The following is a 23,480-nucleotide window of genomic DNA, read 5'->3' on the forward strand; positions in this document are numbered from 1 at the left end:
AAGGTTCAGTTTTAGAATTATGCTGTTTATCTCTTAGTGGAGCCACAGAATTCATTATGTCAGTACTGATGGAATTGAATAACATAAGATGCTCATCAATATTAAACAGATTTGAAAGCGAATCAAGACTAAGTTTGACAAGCCTCCTTGAATAAAGCAGAGAAATCAGCATTAGAAGATGGACTAAAGGTACGAATCTGCTGTGAAACCATCGTAGTTTTTGAAACTTCATTCGAAAAAGAGCAGGTAAAAGTAACAGGCATATGATCAGAAAAACTCAAATCAAAAATTTCGAGTTCACCATGCACCGAAATACCATGCACCAACACAAGGTCTAATCTGTGGCCCAGTTTGTGAGTTGGACCATTCACCACTTGAGTAAAGTCAAAAGAGTCAATCAGATTAATAAAATCCCTAGCCAAGGAGTTTGATTCACAACAAATGTGAATATTAAAATCCCCCACAATCAAAAGCTGGCCATAGCGAAGAACAATGTCTCCTAAGAAGTTCGCAAACTCAATTTAAAAATCCTTATTTGGTTTTGGGGGTGATAAACCACAGCAATGGCTAACTTGTTCATATTTAGCTGAAATAGGAGAACTTCAAAACTCGAGAACAAGTCAGTCTTTAGAGATCGGCAACCAAAACTGCTCTTAAAAACAGACGCAAGCCCACCGCCCCTGCCAGAAAGTCTAGGACAGTTCAAAAAAGAGCAGCCTGCGGGCACAAGTTCAGAAAAGGGGCTTGTATCTCCCATGCTTAACCAAGTCTCAGTCACTAATAAAAAATCCAAATTGTTTGAGGTGATGAAATCTCGCAAAATAAATGTCTTATTTACAAGAGATCAAGCGTTTACCAGAGCCATCTTGACACACACTGGATCACAGTCTGGCTGCGCTGCATGGCACAGCAAGCGAAGATTGCAAAGATTCACACCTCCGCGACGAAGACGTGGTGTCCAATGGCAAGAAGGGATTATGTGTCCTGAGACACAGGTAAAATCCACTGAAAAGCCACCTCAAGTGAGCGCTGCATAACAAAGCGATCACATCCAGGCCCAGGCTGAAAGCAATCCATAACCAATTTCAGCTGATGCATTAAACTTAAGTTAAGTTTAGTCGCAATGCCCCCTCGCTTTCCTCTTCTCCTGCGGCGTTTCCTTCCAGGAAAGTTCCACGGCAGCCGGCTTTCACAGGCCGAGACAGTCGTCAAAAAGGGAGGAGGGGAGTTTTAATAAGAAAATTTCAGATCAGCACTTGATGACTTGATAGTGATAGTGAAGTGACTTGTGGCCAAGTATGGTGACCAATACTCAGAATTTGTGCTCTGCATTTAACCCATCCAAGTGCACACACACACACACACACACCGTGAACACACACCCGGAGCAGTGGGCAGCCTTTTTTTGCTGCAGTGCCGGGGAGCAGTTGGGGGTTCGGTGCCTTGCTCAAGGGTCTCACCTCAGTCGTGGTATTGAGGGTGGGAGAGAGCGCTGGTCATTCACTCCCCCCACCTTCAATCCCTGCCGGACCCGAGACTCGAACCCACGACCTTCAGGTTCACCTTCGGGTTGCAAGTCCGAGCCTCTAACCATTAGGTCACGACTGCCCCATTGATGACACTGCATTGCACGGGTGAGGGCTGTAAATACTTGAAGCTTGTAAATACTTGTAGTAAAGCGTTAGGAGCGAAACTGCCTGGGTTGCCAGATTTATTTACTAATCAGGTACTTAGGAAAGCAAACTACTTTATATCTGACACATCTCATCCCCTTCATGATGCATTCCAGACTTTGCTTTCAGGGACTTTGTATACAGTCCCTTTAGCTAAAACAAACAGATTTAAATTTTCTTTTGTACCATGTGCTATTTCTTCGGGTCCCTGAAGGACTAGTGGTTAGGCCACAGCACTCTTGCTGCTGTGGCCCGGGTTCGATTCCCAGCCAGGGAACCAGCCCCAGCTACTGGGGTTGCATACAACAGTGTGATCTCAGTGCCGGTCCCAAGCCCAGATAAAATTGGGGAGGGTTGGGTCAGGAAGGGCATCTGGCATAAAAATTGTGCCAAATCAAATACATGGACCAATGATCCGCTGTGGCAACCCCTAACAGGAGCAGCCGAAAGAGGAACAACAACAACCATGTGCTACCATGTGTGTTTGCTTAACTCAAATAGAAAAAGCTAGTTTTAGGTTTTTGTGATCCTTTCTTTTAATATTTATTATATGTTTACTGTATAATTGGTGTATTTGTTTGTGGTGTAGTCCATTGCTACAAAACAAATTGCCCCAAGGTGAACAATAAAAGGTTAAGTTAGATGTAAGCATTTTAAGCAAGTTATTGTAACTTTTGACCAGTAGGTGGTGCTGGCATGAAATTTGTTGCGTAGCCTCAGGTCATGGTTCTGAAGATTCCTACCGAGTATTGTGTAGTCATTGCTGAGATACAGCCACCAAACAGGAAGTGAGGCTTCGCTGTCAGATTCGTTGGCCCATTATGGGCAAACCTTTGTCGCATTCAAAATTCTTTTGATAAATTTTGTGAGGCTTACTCTGAAGATGATGTGCCAAATTTGGTGATGACTGGACAAAATTTGAAGGAGGAGTAGCAAAAAAATAGTTTTATCAAAATCCAAGATGGTCAATAAGAAGAACACTTGAATTTCAGATGCTGGTGTGCATTCACTTGAGCATACTCCAAGGAATTATAAAAAATTGAACTGAACTGTGAATTTAGCACAAATTCTTCAAATGATATAAGGAAAAAAATAAAAGTTCTTACAGTGCTTGACCACAAGGTGGCAAAGTCACAAAACTTTTTGGATACATTCAGGGCTTGGTCCAGAAGATACTTATGAAGTTTCTAGATGATACGTAGATGCATTGCTGAGATACACCCTCACATCCTGTTTTTTGCATTTGCCAGTGCGTTACAGGATGAAGATTGGACAAAATATGGAAGAGTAGCAAAAATGGCATTTAGATGGTTTAGATTTATATGGCGTTTAGGTGCACAAGCTTATATTGGCAATGAGATGAGCATCAAAAAAGGCAAATGCTGGACATGAATAGGCATCAGTAAAGTTCAACATTTAGTGAGAATGTAGCAATGGTTTAAAAAGGAGTTTAAAATTGGAACAACTTTTATAAAACAATTATTCCCAAACCATTGCCTTTAATACAGTGGCAAGGCCAGAAATTGAACAGTAGGTGGGCCTAGGTAAAACAGAGTGGTAACAGGTTTGAAAAGAAATCTAAAAATTCCAGCAATTCAATGAGTTGAACAGCCATCAGTCAAGGTTTGTTTACTTGCCAGTTCATCACAAATAACAGTTATTTACAGTATCACACACACACACACACACACACACACACACACACACACATCCAGCAGCTCAACACATCACACCTAATAGAAAATCCCAACATGAAACACAACTGGCAGCAGAAAATAGGCTGATAAAATTAGAGATGTTTATACATTAAAGCCAAATAGAATTTAATTTCAATGAAATACCAGTTTCAAGAAATTATCCAAAATGCTATAGCTGCATAGCCAGACTATGTGAAATTAAATCACATATTTTCAGCAGATTTCCCTATCAATACAGAGACGCCACAAACAAAAAAGTCCCCAGCCACCCAGCCTTTCAACAACATTTTAACATTAGTCTACATAGGCTACAACAGCAACTGGGTTTTGTGAATACTGTTAACAAGACCGTGGTATGACCCCTAGCTACAAGAATGTTTTGTGGGTGGGTAATGCCTCCAAAACAGATGTATTCATAAATCGTTCATAGGAGCTTTTACACAAGAAATTTAGTATTCACAAAAATTCCATAAATTCGGAAAAAACACCCATAATTTACTTGGGCTCCTGAGAGTGTGTAAATTTATGCATAAGAAGACTAACAAATGTAAACTTTGACTTGATTGACCTCAAATCATATAATGTGCATGGATTACTGCACTTTTATATCTGAAATAAACTGTGGAGTTTAAACTGTCTATGCTTATTACGTTTACAGCATTTAGCAGACGCCCTTATCCAGAGCGACTTACTTGATTGACCTCAAGTCAATTGACCTCAAGTCAATCTCCTGAAGGAGAAGATGAGAGCTTTCAGGTCAGGGGACAAGGAGAAACTCAGGGCTGTACAAAATTAGCTGAGAAAGAAGATCAGGGAGGGCAAGGCCAGCTACAAGAGGAAGATGGAGGAGCAGCTGAAGCAGCAAAACATCAGTGGGGTGTGGAGGAGCCTAAAGACTATCTCAGGCTTCAAAGCACCCCACTCCCAGGTTGTGGGGGACCTGCAGTGGGTCAATGACTTGAACCATCACTTCAACCGATTCGACCAGTCACCCACTACTCCCCCCATGCAGCTACACTACACCTCGTCAACGGGACAATGCCTCCCTCCCACAGCCCCTCACACCTCTGGCTCACTCCACACCACCCACGGACTCACGGCCCCATGGACTCATTCACCCCCTCAGCCCACCCCTGTCTTTCACACCTGGCCAGGTGAGGAAAGAGCTGAGGAGGATCAAAGCAAGGAAGGCAGCTGGACCTGACGGTATCAGCTCCAGGCTCCTGAATTCCTGCGCAGAGGAACTGCGTGGGATTATGGGGCAAGTCTTCAACATGAGCCTCAAGCTGAGGGTGGTACCACAGCTATGGAAGACCTCCTGTGTGGTACCAGTGCCCAAAACTCCACACGCTAGAGACCTCAGCAGCTTTAGGCCGGTGGCTCTCACATCACATCTGATGAAGACACTGGAGAGACTGGTCCTGGGCCACCTCCGCTCTGAGGTGAGCTCAGCGATGGACCCGCTGCAGTTCGCCTACCGACCCGGGATTGGAGTGGAGGACGCTGTGATTTTCCTGCTGCACCGTGCTCTAACTCACCTGGAGAAGCCCGGCAGCGCTGTGAGGATTTTATTCTTTGACTTCTCCAGCGCATTCAACACAATTCAGCCATTGCTTTTGAGGGACAAGCTGGAGTGGGCTGGAGTGGACTCACATCTGGCGGAGTGGGTCCTGGACTATCTCACAAATAGGCCCCAGTTTGTGAGAGTTGGGGACTGACACCCTGACCTGCAGTGTGGGTGTCCCCCAGGGCATGGTGCTCGCGCCCTTCCTTTTCACCATCTACACTGCAGACTTCATGTACAACACGGACAGCTGTGTCCTGCTCAAGTTCTCTGATGACTCAGCCATCGTTGGCCTGATCAGTGACGACGATGACGCAGAGTACAGAAGACTGATGCAGGACTTCGTGGACTGGTGTCGGCCAAATCACCTCCTCATCAACACGGGAAAGACCAAGGAGATGGTGGTGGATTTCCGCAGACACCGGTCTGCCCCCTCACTGGTGAACATGCAGGGAATGGACATTGAGAAAGTGGACTCTTATAAGTACCTGGGTGTTCACCTAAACCACAAACTGGACTGGACTCACAACACAGACGCACTGTACAGGAAGGGTCAGAGCAGGCTCTACCGCCTGAGGAGACTGCGGTCCTTTGGTGTGCAGGGGGCGCTCCTAAAGACTTTTTATGACTCTGTGGTGGCATCAGCCATCCTGTATGGTGTGGTCTGTTGGAGCAGCTGCATCACTGAGAGGGAGAGGAAAAAGCTGGACAAGGTCATCAAGAGGTCCATCTCTGTCCTGGGCTGTCCTCTGGACTCAGTGCGGGAGGTTGGGGACAGACGGGTCCTGACAAAACTGACATCTGGACCACGAGTCCCACCCCCTGCGGGACGTCCTGTCAGCTCTGGAGAGCAGCTTCAGTGACAGACTGCTCCACCCTCAGTGTGTAAAGGATCGATTTCGTCAGTCTTTCCTTCCTGCTGCTGTAAGACTTTATAATGAACACTGCTGATTTATTTATTTATAAACTCTCATTGCAGTATTTACACTCACATTTATGTGCAATATCAGTGTGCAATATTTTAATGTGCAATACCGTCACACTACTGGCAAGCTACACTATTCTCAACCAACCTGTACTTATGTGTATATACCCATCTCTTTGTTTTGTGTTAGGATTTTTGCTTTAGCACTATTTAAGCCATTTATGTACAGTGTATTTAGTTTAGTAATTCTGCTTGTATTATAGTGTTTTTGTATATATAGAGTCTATTTGATTTTGTTACCTCATATTAGAATAGTTTTTAATCTATCTTGTTCTTGTGTGCATACTCTTTCTGTACTGTACCCCTGCTATTGCTAAATGCAATTTCCCCACTGCGGGACAAATAAAGGAATATCTTACTCTTACTTACTTACTCTTACTTACAGAAGAGCTTTAGAGTCTTGATTAGAAACACATCCTCATTCTAGTTCACTCGCTCAGGGACTAAAAGCACCATCCAGAACATTTTGTGAAAACCAGTTATTTTATATTATTGGCATTAAGTTAAAAGAAGATTGGCCAGCACATCGGTCAAAAACAATTTAAAATAGAAGTTTCCCTGTGTGGCATGCTAGACGTCACTGATCACCTGGATACAGTGTTTTTCTCCACCTTTTTCTTGTCGACCAGTTTCTTTTCATGTGGTATAGAAAATGTTGGGCCTTAAAAAATGTTCCCAAATCTGTATTTGGAATAAATTTGCACAAATAACTTTGCAACAAAAATTGAAAACTAAAAATTAGTAACATTCAGCAAAACTAGACAAACAAACTGTAATCCAATGTCAACAGCAAACATTGCACAGACACCCTCGCGCACTGTGTTGTTCTTCTGGGTCCAAAAGTCTGCCAGAATCTGAGTATGCTGGTTTGGTAGGATATATTAGTCCATAGTAATGGGAGTTTGCATTCAGAAAATAGATGGGAGGATGGATAGAGGTGATGCACCTCAAATATAACACCTCAATCTCCTTAAACCATGGAGTGAGGCAGTTCCTGTGGCTCTGGTGATTGTGGCCCCCAAAAGGGAGGAGCTGGGACCGGAGTTAAGTCTAAAAATGTGGCTCAGTTCACCCCGGGTCCATGGGGAGACCACCTCAGAGCACAGGTTGCCAGGTTGCAGGGGGAATTGTGTGGTTATACACAGCTGCCCATACTGGTTTCCTGAACACAAATGTTGTATATATAGCCCTCATGTAGCCATTGTCTCTTGTTGTGTATTCTGTAACATTTGTCCACCGAGGCAAGCGTGGTGATGAACCCAAGTGCAGCTTTATTTAACGAAGTGAAAACCAACAATACAGATAAAGACTTGCCTTGACTTGACTTGAACAGACAGCAGGTTACAACATCAATATACGACAAGAGACAATGGCTACATGAGGGCTATATATACAACAAACAATCAAGGACACATGACTTAATCAACCAATCAGAACAAGACACATGAAACCAAGTAACCAATCAGAACATGACACAAAGACAAGGGTAACACATGACAAGATCACAGGAGGGGCAAGGAACACATGACTAGACAGGAACCATGACTAAACTCCAAAATAAAAGACATGAGAACAATGAACAAGAAACACAACAAAACCCAAACCCCACGTTACATGTGTGAAAAAAATTCTATTTTAACAATTTATCGTTCAGTCAATCAATCACACAAACAACCATAATTCATTAATTTATGAGTTTATATTTCTTACTTTGAGAAATGTATTGCCATTTGTCAACAGATAAAATTTAGAATTGAAATGTATTTACCTGTAATTTGGCTCCTTGTTAGGCCCACTGCAAGAAACAAAACACACAATGTTTACATTAATGTAATGGGACTTCATACAGTTTAAAATAACATAATTTGGCTTAATAAACTAACATTAATGTAAGGTGACTGTATGAGGTGTACAATAACTAATAATGCCTGCTTAACTTTTACATTAACATAATGTACTGTATGCATTTGTGCTGGAGGGTTTGTTTAGCTATGGAGTTTTGTGGTTGAGGTTTTATTTAGTTGTGTTTGTATTTGTGATTGAGCAGGTATTTAGGTGTGGGGGTATTTGTGATTGAGATGGTATTTAGGTGTGGGGGTATTTGTGATTGAGCAGGTATTTAGCTGTGGGGGTATTTGTGATTGAGCAGGTATTTAGCTGTGGGGGTATTTGTGATTGAGCAGGTATTTAGCTGTGGAGGTATTTGTGATTGAGCAGGTATTTAGCTGTGGGGGTATTTGTGATTGAGATGGAATTTAGCTGTGGGGGTATTTGTGATTGAGCAGGTATTTAGCTGTGGGGGTATTTGTGGTTGAGCAGGTATTTAGCTTTGGGGGTATTTGTGATTGAGCAGGTATTTAGCTGTGGGGGTATTTGTGATTGAGCAGGTATTTAGCTGTGGGGGTATTTGTGGTTGAGATGGTATTTAGCTGTGGGGGTATTTGTGATTGAGCAGGTATTTAGCTGTGGGGGTATTTGTGGTTGAGATGGTATTTAGCTGTGGGGGTATTTGTGATTGAGCAGGTATTTAGCTGTGGGGGTATTTGTGGTTGAGCAGGTATTTAGCTGTGGGGGTATTTGTGGTTGAGATGATATTTAGCTGTGGGGGTATTTGTGATTGAGCACGTATTTAGCTGTGGGGGTATATGTGGTTGAGATGGTATTTAGCTGTTGGATTATTGCTGGTTAAAGGGGCAGTCAGTTATGGGATATTTGTGGTTGAGGTTGTTTGTAGTTGTGAATATTTCTGGTTGAGGTGTTATTGCTATTGGTGGTTGAGGGGGGTATTTAGTTTTGAGTTATTTGTGGTTTAATGTTAACATCATGTAACTATTGTACATATGATTTACATTAATGTCATGTGGCTATGTGCCTTGGTGCAGAATGAAGCACTTTCACGGGTTCTTCCTCTCAGCAGCTATCAGACTGTAAACTCCTATTTTAGGGCATCTGATTAACTCTTCATTTACTTTGTGTCTGCACAAATCTTATCTTATCTTATCTTATCTTATCTTATCTTATCTTAAGTTTTACATTAATGTAATGTGGCTGCATTAGGTTTACTTTACTTTTTTAAGTTTTACTGTCCAATTTTTATTGGCTTGGGTTTTATTACAAACTTTTTTCATAATTGTTAAAAGTATATTATAAAAGACATTTTATTCATTAAAAAAAGTTTCTTTCTGCAAAGTCAAATTTGATCAGATTAGTAGTTGGAGCCTAAGGTTTGTAGTGACAGTACAATTACCAAGCATCTACAGATAGGAGGCGCTCTTCCATTAACACTGCCTCACTGTAACACATTCACTGTAACACACCCTCACTGAAATATATTCTGTCACTATAATATCCCATCACTATACATGTCCTCACTCTAATACTCCCAAACTGGACTTTAATACTACTTCACTGTAATAATTTCGTTAATAACATCTGACTGCATAAGATTTACATTAATGTCATGTGACTGCATAATGTTTACAATAATATATTGTGATTGCATTAAGTTTACATTAAGGTAATGTAACTCCATGAGGTTTAGTTTAACCTAGTGTGACTGTGTAGTAATTTCATTAATCATCTGACTGCATACACTACACTTCTTCACTGTTATAACGCCATTACTTTACCAGTGACTTTCTGTAACACTACATCACTGTAATACTCCGACACTGTAATACTGTCTTAATGTAATAATCTGTCAGTGTAACACACCCTCACTGCAACACTCCCTCACTATAATACACCGTCACTGCAACACTCCCTGACTATAATACACCCTCACTGCAACACTCCCTCACTATAATACACCCTCACTGCAACACTCCATCACTATAATACACCCTGAATGTAACACTCCCTCACTATAATACACCCTCACTGCAACACTCCCTGACTATAATACACCCTCACTGCAACACTCCCTCACTATAATACACCCTCACTGCAACACTCCCACACTATAATACACCCTCACTGCAACACTCCCTCACTATAATACACCCTCACTGCAACACTCCATCACTATAATACACCCTCACTATAATACACCCTCACTGCAACACTCCCTCACTATAATACACCCTCACTATAATACACCCTAACTGCAACACTCCCTGAATATAATACACCCTGACTGCAACACTCCCTCACTATAATACACCCTCACTGCAACACTCCCTCACTATAATGCACCCTCACTGGAACACTCCCTCACTATAATACACCCTAACTGCAACACTCCCTCACTATAATACACCCTCACTGCAACACTCCCTCACTATAATACACCCTGACTGCAACACTGACTGACTATAATACACCCTAACTGCAACACTCCCTCACTATAATACACCCTCACTGCAACAGTCCCTCACTATAATACTCCCTCACTGCAACAGTCCCTCACTATAATACTCCCTCACTGCAACAGTCCCTCACTATAATACTCCCTCACTGCAACACTTCATCACTATAATACACCCTGACTGCAACACTCCCTCACTATAATACACCCTCACTGGAACACTCCCTCACTATAATACACCCTCACTGCAACACTCCCTCACTATAATACACCCTCACTGCAACACTCCCTCACTATAATACACACTCACTGCAACACTCCCTCACTATAGTACACCCTCACTGCAACACTCCCTCACTACAATACACCCTCACTGCAACACTCCCTCACTATAATACACCCTCACTGCAACACTCCCTCACTATAATACACCCTCACTGCAACACTCCCTCACTACAATACACCCTCACTGCAACACTTCCTCACTATAATACACCGTCACTGCAACACTCCCTGACTATAATACACCCTAACTGCAACACTCCCTCACTATAATACACCCTAACTGCAACACTCCCTCACTATAATACACCCTCACTGCAACACTCCCTCACTATAATACACCCTCACTGCAACACTCCCTCACTATAATACACCCTCACTGCAACACTCCCTCACTACAATACACCCTCACTGCAACACTTCCTCACTATAATACACCGTCACTGCAACACTCCCTGACTATAATACACCCTAACTGCAACACTCCCTCACTATAATACACCCTAACTGCAACACTCCCTCACTATAATACACCCTAACTGCAACACTCCCTCACTATAATACACCCTCACTGCAACACTCCCTGACTATAATACACCGTCACTGCAACACACCCTCACTATAATACACCCTCACTGCAACACTCCCTCACTATAATACACCCTCACTGCAACACTCCATCACTATAATACACCCTAACTGCAACACTCCCTCACTATAATACACCCTAACTGCAACACTCCCTCACTACAATACACCCTCACTGCAACACTCCCTCACTATAATACACCCTCACTGCAACACTCCCTCACTATAATACACCCTCACTGCAACACTCCCTCACTACAATACACCCTCACTGCAACACTTCCTCACTATAATATTAGGTATTTAGCTGTGGGGGTATTTGTGGTTGAGATGATATTTAGCTGTGGGGGTATTTGTGATTGAGCACGTATTTAGCTGTGGGGGTATATGTGGTTGAGATGGTATTTAGCTGTTGGATTATTGCTGGTTAAAGGGGCAGTCAGTTATGGGATATTTGTGGTTGAGGTTGTTTGTAGTTGTGAATATTTCTGGTTGAGGTGTTATTGCTATTGGTGGTTGAGGGGGGTATTTAGTTTTGAGTTATTTGTGGTTTAATGTTAACATCATGTAACTATTGTACATATGATTTACATTAATGTCATGTGGCTATGTGCCTTGGTGCAGAATGAAGCACTTTCACGGGTTCTTCCTCTCAGCAGCTATCAGACTGTAAACTCCTATTTTAGGGCATCTGATTAACTCTTCATTTACTTTGTGTCTGCACAAATCTTATCTTATCTTATCTTATCTTAAGTTTTACATTAATGTAATGTGGCTGCATTAGGTTTACTTTACTTTTTTAAGTTTTACTGTCCAATTTTTATTGGCTTGGGTTTTATTACAAACTTTTTTCATAATTGTTAAAAGTATATTATAAAAGACATTTTATTCATTAAAAAAAGTTTCTTTCTGCAAAGTCAAATTTGATCAGATTAGTAGTTGGAGCCTAAGGTTTGTAGTGACAGTACAATTACCAAGCATCTACAGATAGGAGGCGCTCTTCCATTAACACTGCCTCACTGTAACACATTCACTGTAACACACCCTCACTGAAATATATTCTGTCACTATAATATCCCATCACTATACATGTCCTCACTCTAATACTCACAAACTGGACTTTAATACTACTTCACTGTAATAATTTCGTTAATAACATCTGACTGCATAAGATTTACATTAATGTCATGTGACTGCATAATGTTTACAATAATATATTGTGATTGCATTAAGTTTACATTAAGGTAATGTAACTCCATGAGGTTTAGTTTAACCTAGTGTGACTGTGTAGTAATTTCATTAATCATCTGACTGCATACACTACACTTCTTCACTGTTATAACGCCATTACTTTACCAGTGACTTTCTGTAACACTACATCACTGTAATACTCCGACACTGTAATACTGTCTTAATGTAATAATCTGTCAGTGTAACACACCCTCACTGCAACACTCCCTCACTATAATACACCGTCACTGCAACACTCCCTGACTATAATACACCCTCACTGCAACACTCCCTCACTATAATACACCATCACTGCAACACTCCCTGACTATAAATCACCCTCACTGCAACACTCCCTCACTATAATACACCCTCACTGCAACACTCCATCACTATAATACACCCTGAATGTAACACTCCCTCACTATAATACACCCTCACTGCAACACTCCCTGACTATAATACACCCTCACTGCAACACTCCCTCACTATAATACACCCTCACTGCAACACTCCCACACTATAATACACCCTCACTGCAACACTCCCTCACTATAATACACCCTCACTGCAACACTCCATCACTATAATACACCCTCACTATAATACACCCTCACTGCAACACTCCCTCACTATAATACACCCTCACTATAATACACCCTAACTGCAACACTCCCTGAATATAATACACCCTGACTGCAACACTCCCTCACTATAATACACCCTGACTGCAACACTCCCTCACTATAATACACCCTCACTGCAACACTCCCTCACTATAATGCACCCTCACTGGAACACTCCCTCACTATAATACACCCTAACTGCAACACTCCCTGAATATAATACACCCTGACTGCAACACTCCCTCACTATAATACACCCTCACTGCAACACTCCCTCACTATAATACACCCTCACTGCAACACTCCCTCACTATAATGCACCCTCACTGGAACACTCCCTCACTATAATACACCCTAACTGCAACACTCCCTCACTATAATACACCCTAACTGCAACACTCCCTCACTATAATACACCCTCACTGCAACACTCCATCACTATAATACACCCTCACTATAATACACCCTAACTGCAACACACCCTCACTATAATACACCCTCACTGCAACACTCCCTGACTATAATACACCGTCACTGCAACACACCCTCACTATAATACACCCTCACTGCAACACTCCCTCACTATAATACACCCTCACTGCAACACTCCATCACTATAATACACCCTAACTGCAACACTCCCTCACTATAATACACCCTAACTGCAACAGTCCCTTACTATAATACACCCTCACTGCAACACTCCCTCACTATAATACACCCTAACTGCAACAGTCCCTTACTATAATACACCCTCACTGCAACACTCCCTCACTATAATACACCCTCACTGCAACACTCCCTCAGTATAATACACCCTCACTGCAACACTCCCTCACTATAATACACCCTCACTGCAACACTCCCTCACTATAATACACCCTCACTGCAACACTCCCTCCCTATAATACACCCTCACTGCAACACTCCCTCACTATAATACACCCTCACTGCAACACTCCCTCCCTATAATACACCCTCACTGCAACACTCCCTCACTATAATACACCCTCACTGCAACACTCCCTCAGTATAATACACCCTCACTGCAACACTCCCTCACTATAATACACCCTGACTGTAACACTCCCTCACTATAATACACCCTCACTGCAACACTCCCTCAGTATAATACACCCTCACTGCAACACTCCCTCACTATAATACACCCTCACTGCAACACTCCCTCACTATAATACACCCTCACTGCAACACTCCCTCACTATAATACACCCTCACTGCAACACTCCCTCACTATAATACACCGTCACTGCAACACTCCCTCACTATAATACACCCTCACTGCAAAACTCCCTCCCTATAATACACCCTCACTGCAACACTCCCTCACTATAATACACCGTCACTGCAACACTCCCTCAGTATTATACACCCTCACTGCAACACTCCCTGACTATAATACACCCTCACTGCAACACTCCCTCACTATAATACACCGTCACTGCAGCACTCGCTCACTATAATACACCCTCACTGCAACACTCCCTCACTATAATACACCCTCACTGCAACACTCCCTCACTATAATACACCCTAACTGCAACACTCCATCACTATAATACACCCTCAGTGCAACACTCCCTCACTATAATACACCCTCAGTGCAACACTCCCTCACTATAATACACCCTCACTGCAACACTCCCTCACTCCAACACTCCCTCACTATAATACACCCTCACTGCAACACTCCCTCACTATAATACTCCCTCACTGCGACACTCCCTCACTATAATACACCCTCACTGCGACACTCCCTCACTGTAATACTCCCTCACTATAATACACCCTCACTGCAACACTCCCTCACTATAATACACCCTCACTGCAACACTGACTCACTATAATACACCCTCACTGCAGCACTCCCTCACTATAATACACCCTCACTGGAACAATCCCTCACTATAATACACTCTCACTGCAACACTCCCTCACTATAATACACCCTCACTGCAACACTCCATCACTATAATACACCCTCACTGCAACACTCCCTCACTATAATACACCCTCACTGCAACACTCCCTCACTATAATACACCCTCACTGCAACACTCCCTCACTATAATACACCCTCACTGCAACACTCCCTCACTATAATACACACTCACCGCAACACTCCCTCACTGCAACACTCCCTCACTATAATACACCCTCACTGCAACACTCCCTCACTATAATACACCCTCACTGCAACACTCCATCACTATAATACACCCTCACTGCAACAGTCCCTCACTATAATACACCCTCACTGCAACACTCCATCACTATAATACACCCTCACTGCAACACTCCCTCACTGTAATACACCCTCACTGCAACACTCCCTCACTATAATACACCCTCACTGCAACACTCCATCACTATAATACACCCTCACTGCAACACTCCCTCACTGTAATAATCCTTCACTGTAATACTCCCTCACTCTTATACTCCCTCACTGTAACACTCCCTCACTCTTATACTCCCTCACTGTAATACTCCCTCACTGTAATACTCCCTCACTGTAATACTCCCTCACTCTTATACTCATGCAGTTAGGCTAATTGGAAATCAGGGGTGTACTCAATTTTGTTTCAATGATCACAGATTTTCTAACTTGTGTGTCAGTGATTACAGGTGTTTTCACTTTTGATGCATTCATTTTCTACTTTGGGGCCTTTATTTTCAATATAGTCTTTCCAAAGCATTGTTTTTGATTGTTCATTAGAGGAAGTACTCTACCTGTCAACACATAAATAATGTAATTACTGAGAGGTGATACAATTTTGAATCATTTGACATTTAATATTGATATTGTACAGGGGTTTACTCACTTCTGTTGTATATTATATACAGGCTTGGGGAGTAACGGAATCAGGATACAAAAAAACTGGTAACTGTAATCCGTTATAGTTATGTCAAAAAATAAAATAATCAGATTACAAGTACATTTTGTAAAAAATGGGAATACTATCAGCATGAAAATTTTTTCATTTAAAACCAAAGAAATAAATATTTTGATATAACGCAATATAGACAGCTGTTTGATTATAGTTCTGGTTCTCTCTTGCCAGTCGTGACTCACGTGAGCCCCCTCCTGGTGCATCCGCAAATAACATCTGTCTCTAATCATTCTGCTCTAGAGGCATGCTGAAACTGTTTATCACGATGATGACCGCTGGAGAAAAGCATTACATTCATGGGGATTTTTAAATTATTTTGTATATAAAGGAGAAAATGGAAATAAAACATCACAGTACAGTGTTATGCCTTGCAGCTGTGAAGACGAGGTCTTTAACGCAGGACTCGACATTTAATATAAAGAAGCATTTAAGCACCGCAATCATGTTAGCTAGTTTAGATAAAATGATTGAGTGTTAGTTAGTGCTTTGAAATTCTCTGGTTTGCATGATCACAGTTGTGGCTAAGGTTGCCAGCTGTGCTCAGAAATGAACACGACTCGCCCCCCACGATCACCCCGCTCCATTCATTCACCCTGCTCCATTCATCCATCTATTCCCAGTACACGGGATGCCTGCTGTCAAAGCCAGTAAGGGGTTTGACAGGTGAAATGAAGAAAGATCACGGCCTTGATTAACATGTATTCTGAAATAGCCTAATGCACATGTATTTTTTCCTTGTACTTGTTAAAATTATTTAATGCAATTTGAATGTATAAGTATAAAGAATGTTCAAAGAACTCGATTTTTTTCTGAATTAAACTTTTAAAGAAATAATAATGTGTTTAGTAAGTACATACTGTATAACAAAGCTTCTAAGATCATGTTGCAAAATGATGAAAATTAATAATATTTTCGATCTTCAGATTTCCGTTTGGTCACTGTCCTTGCAGAAATGTGCTCCACTGTCACTTCTCATTTCCATCTTAACTTCAGTTGAAACTCTAAAGTTGTTCTTGGAAATACTTTTGTGATGTTGCTTTTCTTTTGACTTTATTTACACATGTGACCTTGAAGTAATCCAAAAGTATTCACATTACATTACTTTCATATTTGGATAACATTACTGATTACATTCTTTTTAATGAAGTAAACTGTAACTGTAATGGAATGCATTTTTAAAGTAACTCTCCCAGCCCTGCTCATATACAGTCAGGTCCACAAATATTGGGACAGTGACACAGTTTTGGTAATTTTGCCTCTGTACACCACCACAGTGGATTTGAAATGAAGCAGTCAAGATGTGACTGAAGCGTAGACTTTCAGCTTTAATTCAAGGGGTTTAACAAAAATATTGCATTAACCGTTTAGGAATTACAGCCATTTTTTACAGAGTTCCTCCATTTTCACAGGCTCAAAAGTAATGGGACAATTGACTGATATATATATATATTTGTGTGTTTGTGTGTGTGTGTGTATGAACATTTTTTCATTGTTTGGGAAACTAAATGAACTTTAATAACTGCAATTTTGTCCTTAGAGTTCTATATAACAGTTAAAGTAGCTAAAATAATGATGTAGTCAGAATCTTACCGTGTATTATCAGCACACACAGTCGAATTAGAAACCTCATTGTGTTCGCCTGTGTCAAAAACATCTGTCATTTAATAAACACTATTACAAACAAAATTCTTTTTTGATTCATACATACACCAACATTTTTTTCAAATAAAAATGTAATGACGTTAAAACAGTTAAAATATTGTTGCCATAAATAAAAACAGGTTTACATACAGTGTGCTTATTTTTAAAAATAATGAAAAAAAATCGGTGACTTTACCTCCTTGCCTGGGAAGTCACTGCTGAGGAAACTCAGGATGCCCCCTCTCTCTCTGTCTCTCTCTCTCTCTCTCTCTCTCTCTCTCTCTCTCTCTGGGTTTCTCAGCCTGCAGCTCAGAAGTACCTGTGAGTACTGATGCTACTCCTACTCTTCTTGTACCCTCTGCAGCAGTTTCCCTGAACTCAGCATCACGTACTTTTTAAAATGAATGTGGGTGGACCATGACTGGTATCCTAAGGAATCCTTAAACACTGTCCTAAACCAGTTCTTAGGTATGTCCAGATATTTACTTCCTTGTATCACTGCCAAATATGTTTTCAAAGAAAACAATCACACAATCGTGTTACATTTAAACATTCTCTCATTAAACCAATGCTGATAAAGCATTCCTGTATAAGGTGCGCCCAACAAAACATCGTCTACCATAGAATGTTCTACTGTTCAACTCAAAGCAGCCTGTTTACACTCTAATGAGCTATTAGCTGATGCCACTCTACCTCGTAGTCACGTTCATCTCCAATCAAAGCGGCTGAGGACAATATCCATTAAGCAGCTGACCTACATCAGGCCGTCCACTTGACGACTTACATCCATGCATTGCTTACCATGGTTTAAGTGACATCACTGAAACCTGCTGTCACTACCACCTTCAGCCACTGAATACTTGCGCCACTATAAGTATGTGACTAAACTAACCTTTGTATCACCTACTTCACAACTTAATTTATATTTGTAAAGGTGATAAATAAAACTATATTAAAACAAACATCTTAATATAAACTTTATTATAAGATTAATATGATACAGTGCTTGTTTACTGGTATTTGTAAAAATGATACTGATGTCTGATTCCAGGTGATAATATGTGACTTGAGCCTAGTGTACATTATGCTGATAAATAGACGACATGGAATGATAGCGATCTGGATGTATTTTTTCCTCCATTGATTTGGCCTTTTTATCCAAACTTAGGCCCATTTATCACAGCTATCATAACAGACACTACATTTTTCACATCAATACAGTTCCTTTTCAGAATAAAGTACTGCATTCTTTTCTGTTAATATTATTTTCAAAAGCAAATATTCACCTCAGAGTTATTGACATGTGATCTTTTGATTACACGTTTTATTCAGCAATGGCAACACAAGTATGCTAATGTAAGTATGTTTTCATCAGATACAATTTATCTACATTCCTTGGTAAAGTGAATCATGTTTTCAGCAATACGTTCTCATCTCCTGTAAAATGAATGACTGTTTGCCAATATGTGAAATACTACCCACTCTTCTGTTTCTGTGGTTGTCTGATACATGCACATCTGTCTTGGCCTCTTGATGGGAAATGCAGTGTACTGTACTGTACTGTAAATAATACAACTACTTTTCATTGTTGGTGTTGGTCAGAGAACTTCATCAATATCTCACTGAACATTCTCATGTGCAGATGCATCTTGGGAAAAAACACACTGAATGCTGGATCCACGCTTGACAAGCATTTGCCTCCATGTCCCACACGCCTCTTCCACGGCCTGCAGAAGTGTTACCCTTTTATATGGATTGTGATCAAATACTTTGCATTTCCAAAAGGAAAAGAACTGCTACACCGCGTTCCACCACAGCAACACCGTCATAAAACGTGTACTGTCTCGGATGATCCTTTGCTGGATTTCTCTGTGGTGAAGTGTTGTTTTGTATGAACATGTTTACACCTGCATGTCCTTGTTCCTCTGAATACATAACACCCTCCTAATAGTACTCTTTGATCCTGTAAGTCAGCCAGTCATAGACTGCAAAGGATTTACATCCTAGTATTAAAAATAATTCCAATATTTATGATTGTTAGTTTGTCTAATTACTTTTGAGCCTTGAAAATGGAGGCACTCTAAAAAAAAATAGCTATAATTCCTAAACAGTTAATGCAATATATTTTTAAACCCCGTGAATTAAAGCTGAAAGTCTACACTTCAATCACATACTGACTGCTTCATTTCAAATCCACTGTGGTGGTGTACAGAGGCAACATTAGGAAAATAGTGTCACTGTCCAAATACTTACGGACCTGACTGTATCTGCTTTGTGTGTGTGTGTGTGTGTGTGTGTGTGATTCTGACTGGATTATTTGGCTATGAGGCGTGTGTGTAAAATTTCTGAATGAAAAGTGAGTATTTCCCTTTAAGTGTAAGATTTTCAGTATAGTATGTGTGATACTGAAACTTTGTGGTTGTAATTGATGGAAATGTGTGTAATGTTTTGGGAAATGCGTGTAACCAGTTGGGAAAAACTGTAATAACATGGTTTATTAGAGCGGCTCTCATTTCATCAGAAACTATTCTATAGGCTCTTCCTTCTCTTCTTCCTTCAGATCCTCTCCCTTTAACTCTTGGAACATGCCCTGTGTGCCCTCTTTCCTCTCCTCCTTCTCCCCCTCTTTTTCTTCTTTCTCCTCTTTCATTCCTCTCCCATCAACTCTACCACCTCTCAGTCTTCTCATTCTGTTTTCTTCCATCAGTTCAGGATCAACAGCTTTGACAGATGATGCCTTTTATAGTCAGCAAAGCACTGATTATTGTGTGACCAATTAAGCTGATTGGACTACAGGTGCTGAGCTCGTTCCTTAACCAATTCACCTCAAACTGATAGCAGTTGAATACATGCTGTGTGATTTTGGCAAGATGGCAAATTGAAAGGACAGTTGTACTTTTTATAAAGATTTTTGTACATAGTGATTGTTATAAAATGCTTTATATATTTTGAAATTTGTGTGAAATAAATGGAAGTCTCCAATCTGTTTTGCTAAATTATAAAGAGTTCAGATTGCGGTGTTAACTGATTTGAAAACAAGCAATGTAGTTTGGAAAAATGTGTCAAATAAATGGAGAAAAACTGTATTGATCAAAGCAGACTGCAACATTTGCTCTGTGAAAATATCATAACATTTTTAGTGCATGTTTTAACGTAAACCTGCACATTCACTCTGGCTTTGAATTGATCTGATTGGACCTTGGAATAAATGTTCTTTCAGCAGGTGATTCAGAGGGCGTGTGTCGCTGGGTGGAGAGTACCTGTCAGAATCAGGAATCTGATATTAAGCATTATTTAGTTAATCATTATTCCACCTGAACCAGCCTGGCCAGCTAACAATGACTAGTGAATTACTCTGCATTTATCATCTGTAAAATTAATTACTCTAATTACCAAGGAAAAAGTAAATATAATTCACCCAACACAGGAGACGATGTCAACACAGCATGAAGCCAGTTGAGCATTACAGACTTGAGTGCGTGTAACAGTTTCACTTCTTAAAATACCATAAATGAGACCTTGAAATATACTGCAAGCTTTTTACTCATGCCACTTTCACCTCTGATCTGTTCATTAGGAATCTAAAGCTACATCCAGATTTCTGTAAAGCTGCTTTGTGACAATGACTACTGTAAAAACACTATATAATTGAATTGAACATGAGCAGGTTATTTATTTTAAGGAAGTGAGTTCTGGTAAAACACACTTCCCTGCAGCATTCCCTTCATTTTAACTCTATTGTTCTCTCTTCACCTCCTCACCTTAACCTTCAAACACCAAAATAATGCTGCGTTCAGCTCAAGCTCTTGTAACAACTCAAACCTGTAATTCCCAAACTCCAACCAGAAAAAGCCAAAGAAAATGCCCCCTTTGTCAATGAGTTATGGTTAAATTAATATGGTTCTACTTTATCTTCAGAATTCTATTTTTTCCTGAGCTAGACTTTAATTTCTGAGAAATACCTGGTAACATTTGGGTACACGTATTATGACACTGCTTCCTTGAAAACTATGTGAGTCTCTTGTAATGGAGTTAATTGACATGGCAGGAAAGAGAAAAGAGAAAAAGGGGAACCTTTGAGAAGTGAGATGGAAGAAAACAACTGCAAACTGAGTACCTAGCTTGAGCAGAAACAAGATCTTATGGTGTGTTTGTGAAATCACATGGCAATAACTTCAACCCCACTGAACACCTTTGGGATGAACTGGAACACCGACTGAACCCCAGACCTCCTCGACATCCCAACATCAGCGCCTGACCTCACTAAAGCTCTTGTAGCTGAATGAACACAAATCCCCACAGCCACGCTCCAACATCTAGTGGAAAGCTTCCCAGAAGAGTGGAGCTCATTATAACAGCAAACACACGGGGAATAAATCTGGAATGTTCAACACATATGAGTGTGATGGCCAGGCGTGCACGTTCTGTTGGCCATATAGTATGTATAAAAAAAGGTTTGGAGTTTGCTTGTGAAATGTGTAGAGATAATATTTATTATTCTATTGTTGCTCAGAAGGATTTCATTTATCACCTGACTAAATAAATCTGATTATATCTATGAAACATCAGCCCTGCCCTGGAGTCACCACACCATCAGGTTTGGTTACATATTTAACATGTGACTATTTTCTTAACTTTGTTGTTTCCTCTTCCCCCACCTCCTCACCATGGTCCTGGAGAAATCACATTTTGTTCCAATATATACAAGCTATATAGAGGAATGACAGCAAAAACCCACTTGATATTTGGGTTTGAGATCAAAAGATGAATATGAGACGATAGATCAGAATTTCAGCTTTCATTTCCTGATATTTACAAATACTTCAAACATCTTTGCTGGCAGACACACAATCTTTAGGTGAGCAAAAGTAATGGAACAGATCGTTTTAAAGTAAATAACATTTAATATTTGGTTGCATATCTCTTGCTTGCAATAACTGCATCAATCCGGTGACCCACTGACATCACCACACTGCTGCATTCTTCTTTTGTGCTGCTTTTCCAGGCTTGTAGCGCAGCTTCTTTCAGTTGGTGTTAGTTTTGGGGGGTTTCTCCCTTCAGTCTCCTCTTCAGGAGATGAAATGCTGCTCAGTTGGGTTAAGGTCTGCTGATGGACTTCGCCAGTCTAAAACCTTCCACTTTTCCCCTGATGAAGTTCTTTTTTGTGTTGCAGTGTGTTTTGGTTCGTTGTCTTGCTGTATGATGAAGTTCCTCCCAATTAGATTGGACGCATTTCTCTGTAAATTAGCAGACAGAATGTTTCTGTAGGTTTCTGAATTCATTCTGCTGCTACCATCATGAGCTCCATCATCAGTAAAGATTAGTGAGTCTGTTCCAGAAGCAGCCATGCAAGGCCAAGCCATGACACTACCTCCACCATGCTTCACCCATGAGCTCGTATGTTCTGGATCATGAGCAGATCCTTTCTTTCTCCACACTTTGGCCCTTTCCATCACTTTGGTAGAGGTTCATCCAGGGCTTTTGTCACTCATCTCTGTATTTCTCTGTGAATTCCAATCTGGCCTTCTGACTCTTACTGCTGATGAGTGGTTTGCATCTTGTGGTTTGGCCTCTATATTTATGCTCTCAAAGTCTTCTTCAAACAGTGGATTGTGGTACCTTCACCCTGCCCTGTGAAGGTAGTTGATGATGTCACTGACTGTTGTTTTTGTTTTTTTCTTCACAGCTCTCACAATGTCTCTGTAAACTGCTGTTGTTTCCTTGGCCGACCTGTTCTGTGTCATGTCTGGTTGTTAGTACACCAGTGGTTTCTTTCTTTTTCAGGACATTCCACATTGCTGTATTGGTTATTCCCAATGCTTGTGCAATGGCTCTGATTGATTTTCTCTGTTTTCTCAGCTTCAGAATGGCTTGCTTTTCTCCCATAGACAGCTCTCTGGTCTTCATGTTGGTTTATCCTTTTTAACAACAAATGCAGTCTTTACAGGTGAAACCCAGGGATCAAACCAAGAG

At 40.9% G+C, this 23,480-nt stretch overlaps 1 protein-coding gene across 5 annotated transcripts in view; it reads right to left on the minus strand.

The window, feature by feature from the left end:
• LOC117596421 (alpha-tectorin) overlaps positions 1-17,904 on the minus strand; it is an 87,533-nt gene extending 69,629 nt beyond the window's left edge. For 4 of the 5 annotated variants that reach the window (XM_053231208.1, XM_053231206.1, XM_053231210.1 and 1 more), the window contains exons 1-3: positions 17,704-17,904; positions 17,457-17,520; positions 7,688-7,714 (exon numbers count right to left, since the gene is read on the minus strand). In XM_053231208.1, coding sequence (XP_053087183.1) covers positions 7,688-7,714; positions 17,457-17,520 — 91 coding nt within the window. In that variant the 5' untranslated portion in view covers positions 17,704-17,904. The remainder of the gene's footprint in view (positions 1-7,687; positions 7,715-17,456; positions 17,521-17,703) is intronic. The other variant, XM_053231207.1, reaches the window with a different exon arrangement.
• Positions 17,905-23,480: the final 5,576 nt, after the last annotated feature.

This window comes from Pangasianodon hypophthalmus, chromosome 29 (assembly GCF_027358585.1).
Source record: "Pangasianodon hypophthalmus isolate fPanHyp1 chromosome 29, fPanHyp1.pri, whole genome shotgun sequence".
Lineage (NCBI taxonomy): Eukaryota > Metazoa > Chordata > Actinopteri > Siluriformes > Pangasiidae > Pangasianodon > Pangasianodon hypophthalmus.